At 44.0% G+C, this 18,903-nt stretch overlaps 1 protein-coding gene across 1 annotated transcript in view; it reads right to left on the reverse strand.

The window, feature by feature from the left end:
- Positions 1-1,609, reverse strand: part of LOC128758491 (SH3 and multiple ankyrin repeat domains protein 1-like) — a 30,895-nt gene extending 29,286 nt beyond the window's left edge. Inside the window, 2 exon segments of the mRNA XM_053864469.1 lie at positions 1,092-1,577; positions 1,580-1,609. Coding sequence (XP_053720444.1) covers positions 1,092-1,577; positions 1,580-1,609 — 516 coding nt within the window.
- Between the last annotated feature and the right edge of the window lie 17,294 nt (positions 1,610-18,903).

An 18,903-nucleotide genomic window follows, 5' to 3' on the forward strand; every position in this document is an offset into this window, starting at 1 on the left:
CACTGACAGGCTGTTCGGAAACATCCTCAGATGGAGTCGAGATGCTTTTGTCACGAGTCAGTGGAGATGGAAACATCCACCAAAAAGATACATTTTTCACTCAAGAACATTTGCCTCTGGTTCCCCTGGGTTCCTATCAGTTACTAATTTGCAGCAGATGTGACGTGCTGCTGCAGAAAAGTATGCGGTGCACTTTAGAATATCAAACAGATAATTATGCAGTTAAAGTAATTTTTCATTGACGGGATGAGAGAAAAGATGTATTATTTCTGACAGGAAGCGTCAATGTACTGAAAGCTCTCAGCCCAGTTATATATGGTGAACGTGTGTTGATGCAGAGATAAAGGAGGTGGGGGGTTTTAAGGATTTAGGCTCAACTGTCCAGGGCGATTGTGAGAAAGAGGTGAAGAAGCGGGTGCAGGCAGGATGGAATCATTGGACAAAAGTGTCATGCGTGACAAAAGGGTGTCGGCAAGGATGAAAGGGAAGGTGTACAAAAGGGTGGTGAGGCCAGCAATGTTGTATGGTTTGGAAACAGTGGCACTGAGGAAAAGACAGGAGGCAGAGCTAGAGGTAGCAGAGATGAAGATGCTGAGGTTCTTTCTGGGAGTGAGCAGGATGGATAGGATCAGGAAGCAGTAGATCAGAGGGACAGGTCATGTCAGGTGTTGAGGAGACAAAGTCAGAGAGGCTAGATGGAGATGGTTTGGACATGTACAGTGGAGAGAGAGCCACTGCATTGGTAGGAAGATGTTGAGGTTGGAACTGCCAGGCAGAAGGTGGAGAGGAAGGTCAGAGAGGAGATTGATGGAGGTGGTGAAGGAGGACGTGAGGTTTGTAGGTTTGAGAGAAGAGGAAGCAGAGGACAGGGTGAGATGGAGGAAGTTGATCCACTGTGGCGACCCCTGAAGGGAGAAGCCGAAAGAAGAAGAAGTGTGTCTTGTGAACATAATATCAAATTTTATATTGGTTGATTGATATTTATGAATGACTATGATGATGATGATGATTATTTTATTTCAGTCAGGGGCAACATCAGGGGTTACTCGATAGTTTTTTAGTGTCAGACAAGCTCCAACTCTTTCACCTACTGTTTGATTGATGTCAGGAATGCCGATGCGGAACACCATCATGGTGAAGAAGGCTTCCTCCAGAGTGGTGGCCGTGGTCATGCTGCGCTCCATCTGAGCTCGCCTCTTCAGCAGAGCGCTGGATCCTACATGAGCCTGCTGGTTGGCTGCATTGATGTGCTGCTGTGGCTTATTGCTCGGTGGATGCGCTTGATTGGACATGAACGTGACACCACGGTTAATCAGGTTCGGGGGCCTCTGGAGCCGCTCCACTCTCTGTCTACCAGCCACCAGGGCCGCAGCTCTCACCCCCTCACCGCCTTTGCCTTCCCAGGATTGTCGTCCACCGACCATATCCTTCCCTTGACCTTCTAACCCTCCATTCTCTCGGTCAGGTCCACCTTCCTCTTTTCCGTTTTGCTCCTCTTCCTCCTCCTCATCCTCCGCATCTTTGTCATCCTGGCCGGGATAAAAGGGCTTGTTATTTCCCAGCATTCTGTTCTGAGCATGGGGTCACTGCAGAGAGGGCTGAGTGACATCGCTGTCATGGAGATATAGCATGGCTATCCCATGACAGCGGCTTCCTCCTCGGACACATGCTGTGGAAAAACAGGCAGAGAAATTAATAAGTGCCAGTCAATCAACCCCCTACAGTCGGATGTGAGACAAACACACCAGCACAGGCTTCAACAAAAAGGACAGTGGTGATGCGGAACAATCCACATGTGTGAATGAGAGCCGCACCGGTCTACATTTTCCATTTAGCCACTGGGATGGCATTAGGGAATAGCAGGATGGAAGACGGGCTATATATAAACAGAGCATTTGCATCCCAGGTTCTCTGCAGATGACAGTCAGTTGGGGGCTGGATAAAGCTTCACATGAGGTCAAGACCACAGCTGCTTTGCAATAACAACTGGTATGACGCAACACAAACAGCAATTATGTTGCCGTGCACAGATGATGCTTCTCTGGGAAATTACAGCCTGATTTACTGAGTCAGAGCTGAGGGGAAGATGAGATGAGACCATTTCTCTTGATGGGTTTCATAAAAGAGTATTTAGTGGAGGGAAAGGCGTCCCACAGGCGCGTCACACAACACTGCACGGACTCCAGAAATAAGCATGTGACATTGACTGACTGGAGCAGAAGCAAAGTCCATTTTCATGGTGCTATCGCAGGACCAGCAGGCTGCTTGGCTTGTTAATTGTTTAAACTCGCTCACACATCCAAACAGCGGTAGCCATATTTTCCTGAGGCGACAATCAGATGTTGGTTGTGTTTTATCAAGATGCGTATTACATTCCTCACACTCACCAACAGGTCACACGCGACAACCTGCTGGATCCTGAGGATGCCAGTCCCAGGTGGAAAGGTGACTTTTACGATTTCACTGTTACGGTATGATAACTGAAACTAAAGGAAACTAAAGTGCCACACAGCTCGTATGAACAACAACACAAGAGGGGGAAAGTGCAAGCACGCAGAGAAGGTACATGTATTTAGAACTATATTTACACTTTTTACTTATAAAAAAAAAGACATGTTTTTTTTTAAATATAAAGTCCCCACAACAAATAAATGTAATTTCATTTTAAACTTGCCTGCTTGTTTAAGAAGGATAATTGGAGAAGAACTGGAAGACTAGAGAAGCAAAACTAGATGAAGTGAGGGCTGGTGAGGATTGTGTTATTAGTGCGCGACCTAAACCCATTAAGTATATCAGTAACTTAGTAAGCAAACAGAGTCCCACATCTGTTTTAGCACATCTGCTAAAGTCAGGCCTCTTCAAGTCCAACTTTGACGGAGCAGAAATAAGAACTCTGGCCATCAACAAGTTCATTTACAACTTTGCCTGGAGAAAATGGTAAATTGACAATGGCTGAATTTGGTTCAAACATTTTCACAGCATTGGAAAATGCTACTGTGCAGCCTGGTTATATGGTATACCTGTATACCGGCTGTCAATCGCTACACTTGTACATGAGCAACTTTGCAAGTGAACAACATCGGCTGGCACCCCACGTGCGTGTGTATTTCTATCATTACTTTAGGTATTATAATAGCTCCATGGTCCTCTAGCGGTCTGACACACTGACCTCCAACTATGTGCTGTCCTAGATTTCCAGTTGAGTTTTTGTTCGTGGGGTTTTTGCCATCTTGCAGAGCTGCCAGCATTAATAGAAGGAATCTCCTCCGCCTCATGGTGAATATGCCTGTCTGAATATGCTACCTGAGCTCAATATTCACCTGTGTTACTGATGCGAGGGGGAGATGGAAGTCTGCCTACGAGCACATGAGACAGTGCGATGTCTGAGCTGAGGACGTCGGTTCATTCTAACAGCATGATAAAAAGATGGACACAACTCCCACCACTAGGTGTCTTCTGTTGTAAAACTTAGTTTATACGTACAATAACTACTGAGTTAGAAATCCATCACATGAACACAGCCTTAGTCCAAGTTGCTAATCGTTGTCCTGTAGGAGCTTTTTTGATGAATAATGTTGTCACTGTTTAAGGATGCTGTTTTAAGTACAGAGTACAGAGACAATTAATTCTGATATTTACAGTCGCTGCTGTCTGCCTAAGTTAATGTATCTGTGTTTGGGCTCATTCTTTTAGTGTTTCATTTTGGTCTGATTGTGTTTCTCGTTTTTCAACCATTCATTGTCATTGACTTTAACAGGCTTGCAGTGGGGCGGATCCTGTCCCGGCTCAAGCTACAGAGAATCAGACAGCACCCACACCCTTGCTGCCAAAAACAAATATCAAAAAGGTCTCTCCAAGTGATTCTCATCTAGACGGTGAAGTAGTAAAACAATGGGAACACAATCTGTTACTAATTGCCCTTTAGAATCGATTACCATTATTGTCAGACATTTGAGTCCACTAACCTTTTCATGGAAGATGAGGACATTTGATTAATCCTTCAAAAACTCAGAAGAAACTTGAACAAATGCACAGTGGAGCACTGCCTGCATCTCAGGGACAGCAAGCTCTCCAGCATCACAGTGGCACAATTCATCTGTGCAGCAGCTTTTCCAGCGCTAGAGTGAATTTACAGCCCCACAGCTGGACCACAAAGAGGGACACACAAAGTGATCATGGACTCTACGACACAAACTGTGAGGCATGCAAGTGTAGAAGCAAGTTCCCTGGCCAAGATACAGCTTGTCTCCACAGGCCATCAGAGAGAGATGAATGTTCCTCAGTATATCAGCACTTGCTTGTTTATTCAAGGTAAAGTCGATGTTATACACACTATAGATAGTCCAGCGCAGGAAATAATTTAACACTGTATTTCTTAAATGCGTGCGGATGGCAGATTTATTTAACATCCTCCTCCAGATATCGGGTGAGGCAGAGTATTCAACAAAGTTTTAGCTTAAGAATCATGTACATGATTCACAAGCTGGGAGACAAGTCAGGTGTTTGCTTTTCACTGGAGCTGTTTAATGTGGAGGAATCAAAAAAATATGTCGCTATATTCTGTTGATTGAACATCCTGAGGAAATCTTAAGTCAAAGAAATGTACACCATTCTCAGGCAGGTGTGGAATATCCACTGTTGGTAAATAATTATGGGAAGAAAAAGCTTCTTCACCCTTCACTATTTTGAAATGGGGAAAGCCTCAACCAAGTAGAAAGTTCTCACCCAGGAAGGGTTTGAAAGGAAGAAGAAGTGGACATGTGCAGCAAAAAAGAAAAGCTCCTTTACATCAGGAACGCTTTCTTGAGACAAAGTTGGAGATGTGAACAGACACAACCCGGGTTTTGACCACGGACTGGAGTCCATCTGGAGAGCTGCACCTCGTCCTGGGAAGCACTCGACGGGGTGACATTCTGACCTCTGCCGACAGAGTGCTAGATTCCGGAAACCATGTAAGCAGCGTGACTCTACACCAAAATAATTTCCGATTGCACTTTGTGCGGACAACATTGTTCAGAAATAACTTTGCCAATGACAGATTTACTTTAATCAATTATGCTGGGTTCTGTTTTCGGTGACGTGATCCTGTGGCTGCACAACTGTCATAAGGGAAACCGAGGAAGGACGACTGATGCGGATTATACTCACTGATCTGTCTGTATTTCACTGATCAAAGTTGCTCAGCTGTGAGCTTCTGTAGTGGAACTGGAATAACAACATCATGACTTCTCACTTTACAACTGAGTTGAACCTTTTCCACAACTGCCTTTTGTTGCCGTTCAGCATGAGTGGTAATAATACCCACAAAAAGTTCATTAGAAATCCACCTTTAGCGCGTAATCTCAGGATAACATTCAATTTCCTGTTTTATCAATTCAATTGCAGGTGAGAGAGCGCTCTCCTGATGAAACCGGCAGGAACACTTGTTCGCAGTCACGAGCTTTCGCAGATTAACACCATCATTCAAGTGCGCAGCGGGGAATAGAGAGGGTTGATTCATGAACAGAATCTCATTAAACATTTAAGAACATTGAGTCGGTGCCGAGCAAGATAAGGCGGCATAAGGGCAGTGCCGTGAGTCGACAGGAATAAAGTAATTGTGAAATGTAAGAGTGAAAGGCGCGTAACCCAGAGGGGGAAGATGGAGGGAGTCGTGTGTTTGCATAAAGCAGAGTCATCAAACTGGGGAAAAGAGGCCGGACAACGTGAATGGAAGGAGAATGAGACACATCGCTTCATCACAAGAGAGAAAAATGGAAATAGATTTTTTCAATTTTGGGGGAGAGAGTTGACATGATCTGATATGCATGGGAAATGACAAAAAAAAAAACAACAATTGCAAGTTGGCGCTTCCAAAATAATGTCAATAGTCCATGGTGAAGCATCCGTGATTGTAATGGCATTGTTTCGTGGCCAGAATGTTCAAACGCATCTCCTCCTTCATCAGCTCTGACTCTCACGCCCAACTATACCTCCGACACAGATCTTTCTGCCAGCAACGGAGCTCTCTTGGTCTCCACCAGCCATCACTGCTCCAATTAGACTTGACTTTTTTCCCTCCCTTGGGGGAGCAGTGATAGAATACAGGCCAGCTTCCTTCCTATGTTTGACAGTGAAGCTTTTTCTTGTTCTATCGGTGGGAGGAAACACGTGGGGTGGTGACAAGTTAGTGACATTTCCTTATCAACTCTGATAACTGTCCAGCTCTATGACAATACATGTATATTTTGTGAATAGCTCAACTGCTACCACAGCTTGTACTACACAGTATCGGTGCATTTAAATTGTGTTTCTGAAATCAGGAGAATTATCAATAAGGACATTACAATCCCAAAAGCAGAATGTAGTCGTGTCACTGACCTGGTTTTGACTTTTTATGCTCATGACATATAAAGTAGGGATTGGATTATTGGTACGACCGGAGCTGTCAGACGGGAAATGACTTTCATCCCGAGGTAAATCTCTGTGGGAAGTGCATGTGGTTGTTTTATGGAGAAATAATGAGTTGTGTTATTGATTTGTGCCTTTCGTTCATTAGAATAGAGCTTCCTCAGCAGCAGGCTGTTAGCGCAGCTTAGCAACAGCTGCCGGTTTCAGGCGTGGCATTCGGAACACTAAGCTGATTATTAATTTCACCTAGGTCACCGCTAGGTGACCAGCCTTTCTCAGGTGTCTTTTATGCAGAGACGGGAACGACCAGCTCTGAAACTTTTGAAAACGTCCGGAGAGGAAACTTTCATGAATGCAGTGCTCTCTGTCTCAGAGTCCCGCTACAAGTGACCAGTAATATTTCACGGTCTCTAGAGAGTCACCTGCGACCTCTCACGTCAAATTCAATGTTTTTCAGTTGTCCTTTTGACAGAATAGTTGCTTTTTCCGAATTGAAGAGATATATTAAAACATGAATGAAATGGTTCATTTTTCGCATCATGAACACAGAAGGACTCAATTCATTGTCGATCCATGTGATCGGTATCGATGATCGGTGGTGATCGGCACTCTGGCTGATCGTATCGGTGATCGGAGGCAAAAATCCTGATCGGCGCATCCCCACCAAGGAGGTAAACATTTATCCAGCTAGCAAACTTTCAATGTCATTATTTGATTCTTTACAGAAACAGTGATTTTTTATTTGTTTTAATGGCCACTTCCTTTCAATGGTCATAAAAAGTGTGTCATTTGAATTCAACAAAGGGGCAGATGGGTCAGCTTAATGTGAAAGTCAGGAAGGTTCTCGAATGCCATGGTGCGAGCAGGAGAGTTTAAGACAAATGTTGTGACACCTTTGTGAGGCATTAAACCCTGGGAAAATACCTGAACTGAACGAGTGGAATATGGAATAAAACGCCACGCCATGCTACATTACAGCGTGGTCCAATGGAGATGTATTATCAGGTACTCATTGATCTTCATAATGAAGACGGAGATTGATGCTGTCTTGATGGCCTGGCATAAAAAGATGGATGGCTGTGAAGACTTGAAGAGGAGGTTCTCTTTCAACCCACACTTTCATTGTCTTTAATCTACAGTCACCCTTCATCCATCACCAGTTATGTTATTGGTCACTTCATCCAAACAGCACCCTACTATGGATTTTAAATCCATATCATCACACTCAAACACAAACTGGTATCCCCCCGGGTGGGGCTTGAGGACAGGGGAGCTAGGCAGTTGCTATATCCTGGACCGCACTCTAAAAACATAAGATACCTTTTCTTCTCATCTAAAAACTCCCAGCAAATTGTGGGGAAACTTTTTTGTGCCTATGGTGTGAATGAGAGATTGCATCTCCATGTTACCTGAGAATGTCTCTGTATTCTCCCAGAGGGGCAGGGAGAAGCTACACATTGTCTCATCTCAAGTTTGCAGCATTCCATAAAACACAGTGGCTAAAAAGCGGGCCGACATCACCTGAGACGAAAAACGAATTTAGACGCTCCATCAAAGTGATAGGATGATCATTGAGAGTCAGGCTCAGTGAAGGCACCCAGCTTCCTCAATTGTAATTCAAACTACTATAGGGGTGTGGGATTTTAATGGTATCTTATCACCAGCACCCTCAACGTTGGGCTTCGCTGTCTTCATTAGCGCGCGACACAACGCTTCTTGGGAAACATTGCTTAGCAACACAGTCGAACAAGGTTCTAGAGAAAATGCACGCTAAGCCTGTCGCATTGATGAGCCATAATTCCCTCGGGTAGGAATCAGAATTCAAGTAATTCAATAGCACCGAGGAAAGGCGCCCTCTTCTCTGATCACTTGTTTTAACCTTATCTCGACTACGGCCCGGAGAATTAAATAGAAGAAGAGGTCAGGTGGGTTGCTTCCTCAGTGAGGTGAGACGCTTGCGACCTCCTGAAAGGTTAAGGATCATGAAAGAATGTGCATGGCTTTATTTTGGCTTTTATGGAGTAAAGAAATTTCCTTTCAAACGTGAGAAAAAGAGGGTCCTGTCACAACTCGTCGAGCTTGTTGAGGGGAAAAGAGGAAAGAGTAGCACTGACACCGCTTTCGACACTGTTGCCATCAGTCAACTGTTTTTTTGCACATTTCTATTGAAAATATCTGCAGCCACTAGATGAATTGTACTTCTGTCTCTCAGGGGTTGTCGAGCTGGAGCTGTCATGACATGACTGATGCGAGTGTGCAGCCGCTCCCTCCCCTGTCTCTTGTCAAACCAACACAATGTACTGTAAAGGTTGCATGGATTGTGAGTCAAATTTCTACGCTTTGTCAATCTTTCGCCATTTCGCAGCTATGTAGGACAGCGCTCGTGTATAGATATTTTCAGTGTATCCGTCCCCGGAAAGTAGACTTGGAGACAGTCCAAGGAACAGATTGTCCCACTTTTACAGTCGGTAAAAGTGGAGCGGCCAACTTCTGTCCTCTATATGCCTCTCTGTCTCTGGGCCTCTGCCCTTGAGTTTTTTTTTACACTGCCGATGATGAGGAGGGGTCACAACTCAAGGAGCGGTCTGGATATGATGGCGAGGGCCAATGGTTGTGGCTTATACCAATGTGTGTGTTCTAACAATTTCAGTTATTTGCACTGCTTATCCCCTGTCTGGATGACTAAGACAGAGATAAGATGAGACATGCTGTGGTCTATACTAGATTAATGATCAAATTGCATTCATAACTCCCTCAGTCTTACATTGTACTGTATCAAACTTGCAGTACTTAACTGTATGTGACCTAACTATCCAGTTAACCCAGAATTAAGTGGCATGAAAAAAACAATTTAAAGTCTGCAATCGATGTGTCAAAGGATGATTTATCTAACTGCACTGCATGTATCTGGATTGCATCATTGTGCTGAGGGCTCCATTGTATGGAACAAACAAACCATTTTTGAATCAGTATGAGATTATTTTGTCATGCTCATCCTGTTACTCGGTGATAATAAACTCTGTGATAATGATCGGCAGGGCGGGGTGATGATGATCACGGCAGACACTCTGGAAGTTGTTGAGTGTTGTTTCTCAGGCAGGGTTTATTTACACGCCAAGTGACGTCTGCCGCACCAGTCTGTAAACATGATGTAGTTCCATGATGTTCATATAAACAGATTTATGACGCACACCAGCTTAACAAGGTGAAGACACTGACACTGAAACTAGTTAAATAAAAACTAGGCCTGGGCCGCTTTAACTGTCATTTCTAATGTGTTTATTCCCACACCTTTGCATGTGTCTACCCCAGCAACTTTGGACAAGACGCAGCGAGCACATTTCTCCCAGGAGTTACAATAACTAACAAGGTTCACTGACGGACAGTGCCGTCACCAACTGGATTTATTTTCATGGTTTAAACGCCATAGGTTTCATTCCAGCTTGAGGCAGCTCTCGCTGTGAATGTGGGTTCTGTCTGTTGGGAGCATATATATGTACTTCACGAGCATGCGTCGGTCCCTTGGGAGCACTCCGGTTTCCTTCCCAAAAAAATACAGAGATTAAGCGGTGACTATGAAATTGTCCTCGGCTGTGTACGCAGGAGTGGCTATCCGTCTGCATGCACCCTGGTCAGGCTCCGACCCCTGTGAGCCCATTAAGAGAACATGGGGGAAAGAATGAATGAATGAACTTGCGCAGACTGCATCCCACATTCATCAGCCTGAGTTTCCTCTTCAGACAAAATTAGACTCTTTTCTTTACACTTGACGCAAATGGGTCAAGTGATCCAGAACTGAGGGTCTTGTTTGGGCTAAACTTGGATGGGAGACCTAAATGCAGCACAGATTTAGAAGCGAAATGTGCCATTTTTGCAGCAAACACCGCAGCCATGCAACGCACAAGTTTGAGCGACTGGCCTCAAAACAGTGGCCGCTCCTCCATCCTGACAGCCACATAAGGTGGTAAGGAGGTCTGAAGCACGTTTCCCCTGGGTAGTTATTAAGGAAACAATGGGATCAATAGTGCGGCTGATTCAGCCAGATAACGCATACACTTTGTTGTGGATCCCACATATTGAGCAGTATTTATATGGCGCTTAATTTGCAGCTTTTGTTGACTGAAGTTTGACTGCAAGCATAAATCATCTGTTAAACCAACCACCCTGCCAAAACATGAGCATACTTGTATTTATGCTACATGCTGCTGTATTTATTGTAGTATGTCTATACTGAGGCTAACGCACCCGGAGAATGAACAGGTAAAAACACACAGTACGTCACAAACAAAACTATCAACTATATGTCAAGGGGATAATAAAAAGGACATGAAGTTAATTGGTTGACTTGTTAGAGATCTCTGTTATTACGGAAGCTATATATTGTTTTGCAGAACTATCACCTGCACTACTTGCTGCCTCAGAGTAGCTAATGCTAGCGAAGCCATGAAACCCTAGAAACCCACACAGTACTAAGTCCTTGCAATTGCACAAATAACAAACAAAACCTGCAATTGTGTCAACAATTACCAGGAGCTACAACAGCAATAGTTGTGTTGAGCCTAGTTTCTGCAACATGTTTATTGGTGCTACCAAAATGACGAAATAATGCCTACAAAGGAACTTAAAAGAATGGCAACACTGCCAAGCCGCTCATTTCCACCTGTTTTTTTCCACAATGTTTTACACCTAATACAGTGGTACCTCGGTTTTCGAACGTCCTGGACTTAGAACAAATAGGAGTTTGAACAAAAATTTCGAGAATTTTTTGCTTCCGATTTTGAACGAAAATCCAGAACTCGAACGCCCCCGAAAAAAGCCGGAAAAAACATAACGTGCGAGGACCGATCGGCTGACCAACGACGCACTTTGTTATTGTGTATAACGCAGCCTCTGTATGCAGACGTGTCCTGTTATCTACATTTACTGGCTGTTTTTTCTTCTTATTGAGGTGTAAAACCTTTCCTGTCTCCACACTGGACCGTGGTAGAGTGTCACAGGGGAGGTGCTCCTCGACACCTCCGAGGCTGGAGCTCACACTCCAGGGTTTGAGGTCCTGTTGTCGGCTGGAGCTGGGACAGGGATGAGACGAGTCTGGGACAGAGCGTGACTTGGTTTATGACTTTGTCACAGCCAAACTGCACAGAAGCGCACATTCAGAGCTGGACACGCACCGGGCACCTCTTCACTTCTGGAGAGACGTCACTCACTCGCCAACCCCTCCCACATGCAGCGGCCACACACATAGAGGAACAGCGCACCTGCAGCAGACACTCTACATTCACTCCTACAAAAGACTATTTTAAGGCTTGGAACGCATTATTTCTTTTTCCATTCATTGTAATAGGAAAAAATCGATTCAGATTTCGAACAATTCGCTTCTCAAACGGCCGTCTGGAACGGATTGTGGTCGAGAAACAAGGTACCAGTGTACTATTGGCTGACACTTCCTCTACCGTCATAATTCAGTTGAACAGGTTGAGGTGAACAAGGTTGTTCCCAGGCTGTTTGCGTGGCTTAACACAGTCTGACAACCTGATGTTGTAATAGCTAAGTTGCTGGTTCAAGCCCCTGCCTAGAAACTGAAAAGTCAGCACCCTGTGGGTGCTTTAACAACGCTGCGTTTACTGGTTGTCACCTATGCTGGTCTCGTGACCAATAAATAGTAATTTTGTTAATCCAAACAAATCCACAGAACACTGCTAAAATTAACTCACTTCCAAGATAACCAGTTTCCTACAAACGCTTCAGGCTTTCTTGTAATATGCTTTGGGGTTATTCTTTTTACAAACGAACCAACAAACCCCCAGTATATAAGAATAAACCAAGCTGCCTTCCTCTGTGGCAGATTTCAAATGTTCCCCTTGAATGGTAATGAAGCACCTGTTCAGTATGAAACAGTGTGTGAGAACTTTAACTGCGTTGCTTCTGCACACATCACAGCGCATGTGAAGACATGAAAACCTGTGCTGTCGGTGAACCGGTTTTAATCGTCTGTTTATCTTTCCAAATGCCTTGATTCCACCTGGATCTGTGCCTCTTCATGAGAATACATCAAATATACAAATGAGCGTCATTGTAAGTTCAAGAGAAAATCGATCATTTGTGAGCTGTGCTTTTTTAATTAGGTCTTCTTTTGCATTCAGCAGTCCATGAAGTACAACCTTGTGTGCGGCACTTTCTGATGTTTAACTGTAGATAAACTGAACATTTTTTTGTTTTTTTAACAGCACTAATGCTTCTGTTGCTTTTGTGCGTCTGTAGAGAGGAACATCAAACAAATAAAGCTGAAACACTGAGAGTGACGACAACACACGACTTTCTGCTATCAGTCCAGCAACAGACATGAAAAAAAGCACAAGGGGAAGACCTCTGAACGGATCCTTCTAAGGTCAATCCCTTCTCCAGACCACAGGTGGAACGTGTCAAACACACACACTGAACAGGCTGAAGTCGTCGTGCTGCACTTTTAAGGAGAGCAGTTAGCTGTGGTGGTGACAGATTCACTTACCTTGCATGTCCATTTACTCAAGTAACTCAAAGAGACAAAAGTCAAGGCAACTGTAATAGGTTCTGTGAGACGTGGCTGAAGGAACAAGTCCAGTGTATCTGCTGTCAGCAACAATCAGTGCTTTTTAAATGAGCGTGAAATGAAGAGCATTCGGTTTCATTAGTGTTGAGGCCTTTCAGTTCTGGTTCATCAATCAGAACTAAGCGCCAACAATATCCTTAACCTCAGCCTTAAACCAGCTAGTCATGGACGGATTATTGCACACTGACCAGGCTCATCATTTCATTTCACTCGTGCGCACAGTCTGCTTACATCCGAGACTATGCTGTTTGTCAAGTCGCAAGTATGTGATATGAAACATCTGAATACTAGACAGCTGAAACAGTTCAACCATGAAGGCGCTTGTACTGAAGATCCAGAGCCCTGACATGTGAGGCGTTGCCATTTACAAAAGCAGAGCAACAAAGACTGAATGAGATCCAGGCGTAGCTAACCACCACAAGGTTTGGGGGTGCCATGTATGTCAGTGGGGCTGTTGGCATCTACTGAACGCCCCGAGGAGCCACAACGAACAGTTGAAATAAACACTGCAGAGAGCAACAGTCTGAACAAGCTGGTGAAGAAGGTCGACAACTGTACTGATCCTGTAAACAGGAAGTGAGGGAGAGATCTGACTGATACACTTAGGTGGACAGACCTTCAGACTCCTTTGAGCTGCAAGACTTGAAAAATTGCTTATCTTCACTCCACAGTCTTTTACTGCAGTCCACTCCCTCAGGACTCAATAACACTGACTATTATTGAAGAGCTTTTCAGCACCGCTGAAGTCTAAGGTTGCATTGAAAGTCGACCTTGTGATGCTCTGATTTGTCTCGCTGGTAGATACTTTTGAGAGAGCGTTTGTAAACAGCTCTCTTCATACATTGCATGACCGCATATGAAGCAAAGCAACACAATTCTAAACTCCCTCAGAGGCCTGGAAGCTCGAGAGGTGCCGACCTGCTTTCGATCTCAACCTGTTAAAACCTGAGGAAACCATTCAGTAACTGTAAACATGAAAAGAAAATCATCAATTACTGTGCAATCCTCTGGTGAGACCACAGTTGTGGAACCTCTTCACAGAAACGTCCAAAAAGGAAATACAATCTCATTTATATAATTTCCTAAAACAGACAATATTTGATCAAAAATACAAGTTTCAGCTTGGAGCAATTATTACACTGTCAATTAAAGCTTAAATTATTGCAGTGCATTATGGGACCTGTCGAATGGGTGGGTGTGCTTTCTGCTATGGACGTCATGAAATGATTGAAAATCAGCAATGGGAGGTTCCTATTACAAATGGCAGAAAGTAGTTTTCAAAACCTTGGAAAAAAAAATGTTTCAAAAGGTGTGGCTGCGTAACACATATACAAACAAATGCAAATTATATTTTTGTTGTTTTTTGTTTAAATTATTTGTTGCATTTAATTAATGGTAATAATGTTGTAATTAATGAATGGTAATGAACTTGTTAAAGTCCCACCACTACTTTAAATACAAGCAGCTTTGATGGTCCTTCTGGATGAAGTGAAATTGTGGCTGAGATCGTGGTTCCACAAGAGCTCCATTTCTGCTGCCTCCGTGGGGTCTGCCAGGCCAGTGTCTGGGGAAACCCTGGACAGGGAGCCACTCCATTTGTGTGGCACGTACTCATACTAATTGTGAATTACTACAAACAATGATCAGTAACAAAGGTCGACTGAAGCACAAAAGCCTGCTGTACATACTACGACAAATCTTTGGCTATTAACTATTGGCAACTAGATTCAGTGTACACTTCATCTGAAGCAGGTTCCGGATGTGCTTTCATTTGTCTTGAAGAGTTGTTATTGCTGGATGTTTGTGACGAAGATTCAGCCTTTAACTACACAGAGAGGGTTGTTGTTTCGCTTGTGTTTTTGCTTACGGCGATTCTCCACATCTTCCCCCGGGTGCAGGGGAGGGGGGGGGATTCTCTGTGTGTGAGAATGAAAAGCCTGCAGAGTCAGGAGAAATTGCTCTTTTCTTACCCTCCACGTTAATAAACACCCAACCCTGTCGCCATCACCACCAGCCCTTAGAGGCTGGATTAAAATCCATAAATGTTAGATGACGTCTCAGAGATGGTTTACTGCAGCGCGAGAGCTGACTTGCCAAGTGTATGAATGTGCGTCTCCAACATATTAATTTTTGGCGACCACAGTCCACTCTAATCCTCTCATGGGGCTCATTGTTGCTGTGGTGGATTTGCATTGCTGCCACACAGACACAACAGCAGGTTGTAGTTAATGAAGGGGAGGTGTTTTGGTGCGCCAATGTTGACTGGTGGATCTGTTTTCCCCGCAAACTCCCTCTACACCAGAACCCCAGAGATTTGCAAAAAAAAAAAATCCCAGAGCTGTCATATTTGCACCTCCAGTTGTGCCGACAGCAGAGGACAGAACAGGACTCGGGGACAGTTCTGTGTATTACCCCCAGTGCTGCCAAACTTAAACTACCTTGAGCATCCATCACTGCCTCCTTGAACACATCAGCTGGCGTCTTTTGTCCCGTAATGATACAGCGTTTGTGTTGAAATCATTTATCTCAGCGAGCCCACGCTGCTCTCAATTGCTGGCTTTGTTTAGTTTCTCCTGCTCCAAATGAATCCCCTGAAGGTGCACCTTTCCGATAATAACTGCATTGGTGGAGCTTGTTCTGCACCCGTGTGTGTGTGTGTGTGTGTGTGTGTGTGTGTGGTGGTGGGGGAGCTCTTAGCAAAGTCAATTATGTTGTATCTATAGAAACACATCACAGCTGCACAGAGCGGGCTGATGTTGTAGCACCTCCTCTTACCGGGCGGTGGAATAGATTATGAAGGTGCAAACGTGTGAGAGCAGCATCCTCCACCTGCAATTGCACCTGCAGCAGGTAACTATTCACCAAAGACGTGTGTGCCACATGGCCGTTGATAGGTTGTTAATGGAAGGAGATCACCAATTCAAATGCGAGTCTACTGTGGCATAATAACACAAATGTTCAGTGGGCTCATTGCTGGACATGCATGGATCAGCCATACCGTTGCACCATCAAAGAATTTTGGTGGGTGGGTGTGTATATCTGTGTCTCTGTGATCGTGTGTGTTTTAAAGCATATCTATCTCAGTGAAGTCCAATGGTGGTGAAAACACTCCTTTTGCAGGGACCGTTTACTGGACCCCACAAGGTGAAGCCTCAGTTTAGAAGATAAAAACTTCAGAATAACTGGGCCATCATAATAGGGAATCCTGGTTAAGGTTAGCCATTTGTTCAGGATGGTTAGGTTTAGGGTGAAAGGCTGGGGAAAGCATTAGCGACAAACCTGTGTGTGTGTGTGTGCAGGTGTGGGTACTAGTCTAATAGATATACCCATAACCTCAAACCTAAAAGTGGCATTATAATTGAGACATTGAGATTGAAAATTGAGACTTATATTTTAGCCTAATGTACTATTTGGACAACCTTTAAGTTGCTATTGAATTACCAAGATGTGTCCTAAAGCCTAGAATAAATGGGTCATGCCATAGCTGGTTCATTTCAAGACCACCAAGTTACTTGCATACAGTAACACAGATTAAAAATATGACTATCAATCACCTTCAATCTCTCTTTGAGCATCTTTTTTCCAAACCAGAATTGATACCACGTATCACGTTTTTTTGACCCCTAGAATTGTTGAAAAGTGTTGTTTTACTGTCATGATGACAAGATGTTGCAATGTTACAGCAGGTCTGTATGTAGTGCACATACATTTTTAATTGGTTCCCACTGGTTTACAATGAATGGCTGAGGTTAACACATTTATTTATTTATTGTCGGTTGTTAACCTACTTAAGCCTGCGTGTGTGTGTGCGCATGCGGGGACCTTATGCTTTTGTGGAAACATTTTTGCCTGTCCCCACAAGGTAAAGTCTTAATTTGAGGATGAAAAATAACTAAGTGAATGTATTATGGTAGGTTTAGTTCGGAGTCCTGGTTAAGGTGAGCCATGTGTTTTGGATGGTCAGGTTTAGGGTGAGAGCGTGGGGAAGCATGATGGCAATGAGAGGTCCCCACAAAACATAGTGTGTGTGAGTGTGTACTCTGAGGGCTGCGCAGCAACAGAGAAAACATTTGCAATTCACCAAGACAGGGAACCTGCAGAAGTGTGTTTTAACTAGTCACCAGAGGTGTCATTACATTTTATGTATCAGGGAAAATGCATACTATTACAGACAGGTTCTCCTGAAGTGACTGATAAAACACTTATTAAGATAAAAAACATCATCTCAGGTGCAGGCAGAATTGATTTTCTGTCAGAGAGGAGAGATCATTCGACTTTTTACAGAGAATGTTGTATAATGGCTTGATAATCGTCTCAGAGAGCGACCCACAGTGTACAGTTCAATACAGAGAAATCCAGTCCCTCAACTGGTATCATTAACTTCATCCTTTGTGTCAACACCAAGGCAAACATTGACCTGAAGCAAGTAAATGAACTCAACCTTTACATGGCATCCACTGGAGAGTGGTCTCTAGAATCTGCTTCAACAAACTTAGAGCTTTGCGATCTTTGAAATTCTTTCTGCTCCACTTCGTCCGAGTTTTCACCCATACAAGCAGCAGTTACATTCACTTGCAATCATACTGCACTTTACAGCATCTAGAAATGTCACTTGTTTTTCTATATGGAAGCATTTCATTTGATGAAAAAAAATTGACAAAGTGAATACCTTTAGTTTTGGGATCCAGATGTGTTGTTCCTCCCTCAACTTGGTAAATCAGCGGAGCTTGTTATCGAATGCGGGATGAATCCATCCTGACGACTTTTCTCTTTCAGAAATTCATGCTTCTAGTGCAGCAGTGTGCTGCCGAATATTGAACCTCCACACGGCTGGTTTTCTATTCACACCCAGGCTTCCTCAGTCACAGAACGGCAGCCCCCTCCCCTCTTCTCTCTCGCCTTCCTCTCTCACTCTATTGCACATGCATTCATCTCCTCTCCTGTCTTGAGCTCTTACTTTAGCTGCTGGATTGATTTCTCCCCTTGACTCCGCTGCTCATCTGTGTTCTGCCACTGTTTGCCGCCACAACTCCGTCCCCCCCTCAAATCACTTATCCACAGTTTTCTTCATTAACCTCTCTCCATCTTGCTTCTCAGTTACACCCATTCCCTGTCACTCCCCCCTCTCTCCAACTCCTCTCCATTATTGTACGCCTGCCATCCAGCTCCATCCTGATACAAAGATATTCTTCCACACTTGATCTTCCACAGTGAGAAGGTTCAAGCGTCCCACTGGTGATGTTCAGTGATGAAATGTGACCACGCTCTGAAGACTCCAGATGAAACAAGAGGTGTTCACCCGAACACCACGTCTCTGAAGTCAACTCAAGTTTCTCTGTGGGGTGAAAGAGAGATCAAAGCACAACAAGGATGCGCCTCCAGAGAGTTTAGAACACGACAGCTTATTGGCTTGACACAAAATAATATGCAGTCGATGTCAGGATTAAGATTCATTTATTTTCTCTCCATCCATTATAAGAGTGTTGACTGCAGTGGCACATTATGGGAGCCGTTTTATACTTTACGCCATATCAGACAGGCCATATTGACATTGGGCACCAGATGTGGGCCTTGAGTTTCACATGCATACAGTCATGTTTACACAGACAACAGTGTGGCTGGGCTCTGTTCACAGCACGTCAGGCTGAATGAGTGGCATCAGGTCAGACACGTGAATCATAATTGAGTTTCACAGACTCAAAACCCCACTTTGAGACATGACCCTGACCTAGATGGGCAAACATAGAACCATGTGCACCATGAGATCTAGCTCACTCTCTTATCATGAGGAGAAACCAGAAGAACTGGAAGGACAAAACTGAATATGGACAATTAAAACCACGATTCCTGTGAATTTAATGTGTTAAAATAAGGGCATTACAATCAGCCTAACTAGTTTCATCAGTATCAGAGCGAGGGAATGA

This window comes from Synchiropus splendidus, chromosome 5 (genome assembly GCF_027744825.2).
Source record: "Synchiropus splendidus isolate RoL2022-P1 chromosome 5, RoL_Sspl_1.0, whole genome shotgun sequence".
In the NCBI taxonomy this organism is placed as follows: Eukaryota; Metazoa; Chordata; class Actinopteri; order Syngnathiformes; family Callionymidae; genus Synchiropus; species Synchiropus splendidus.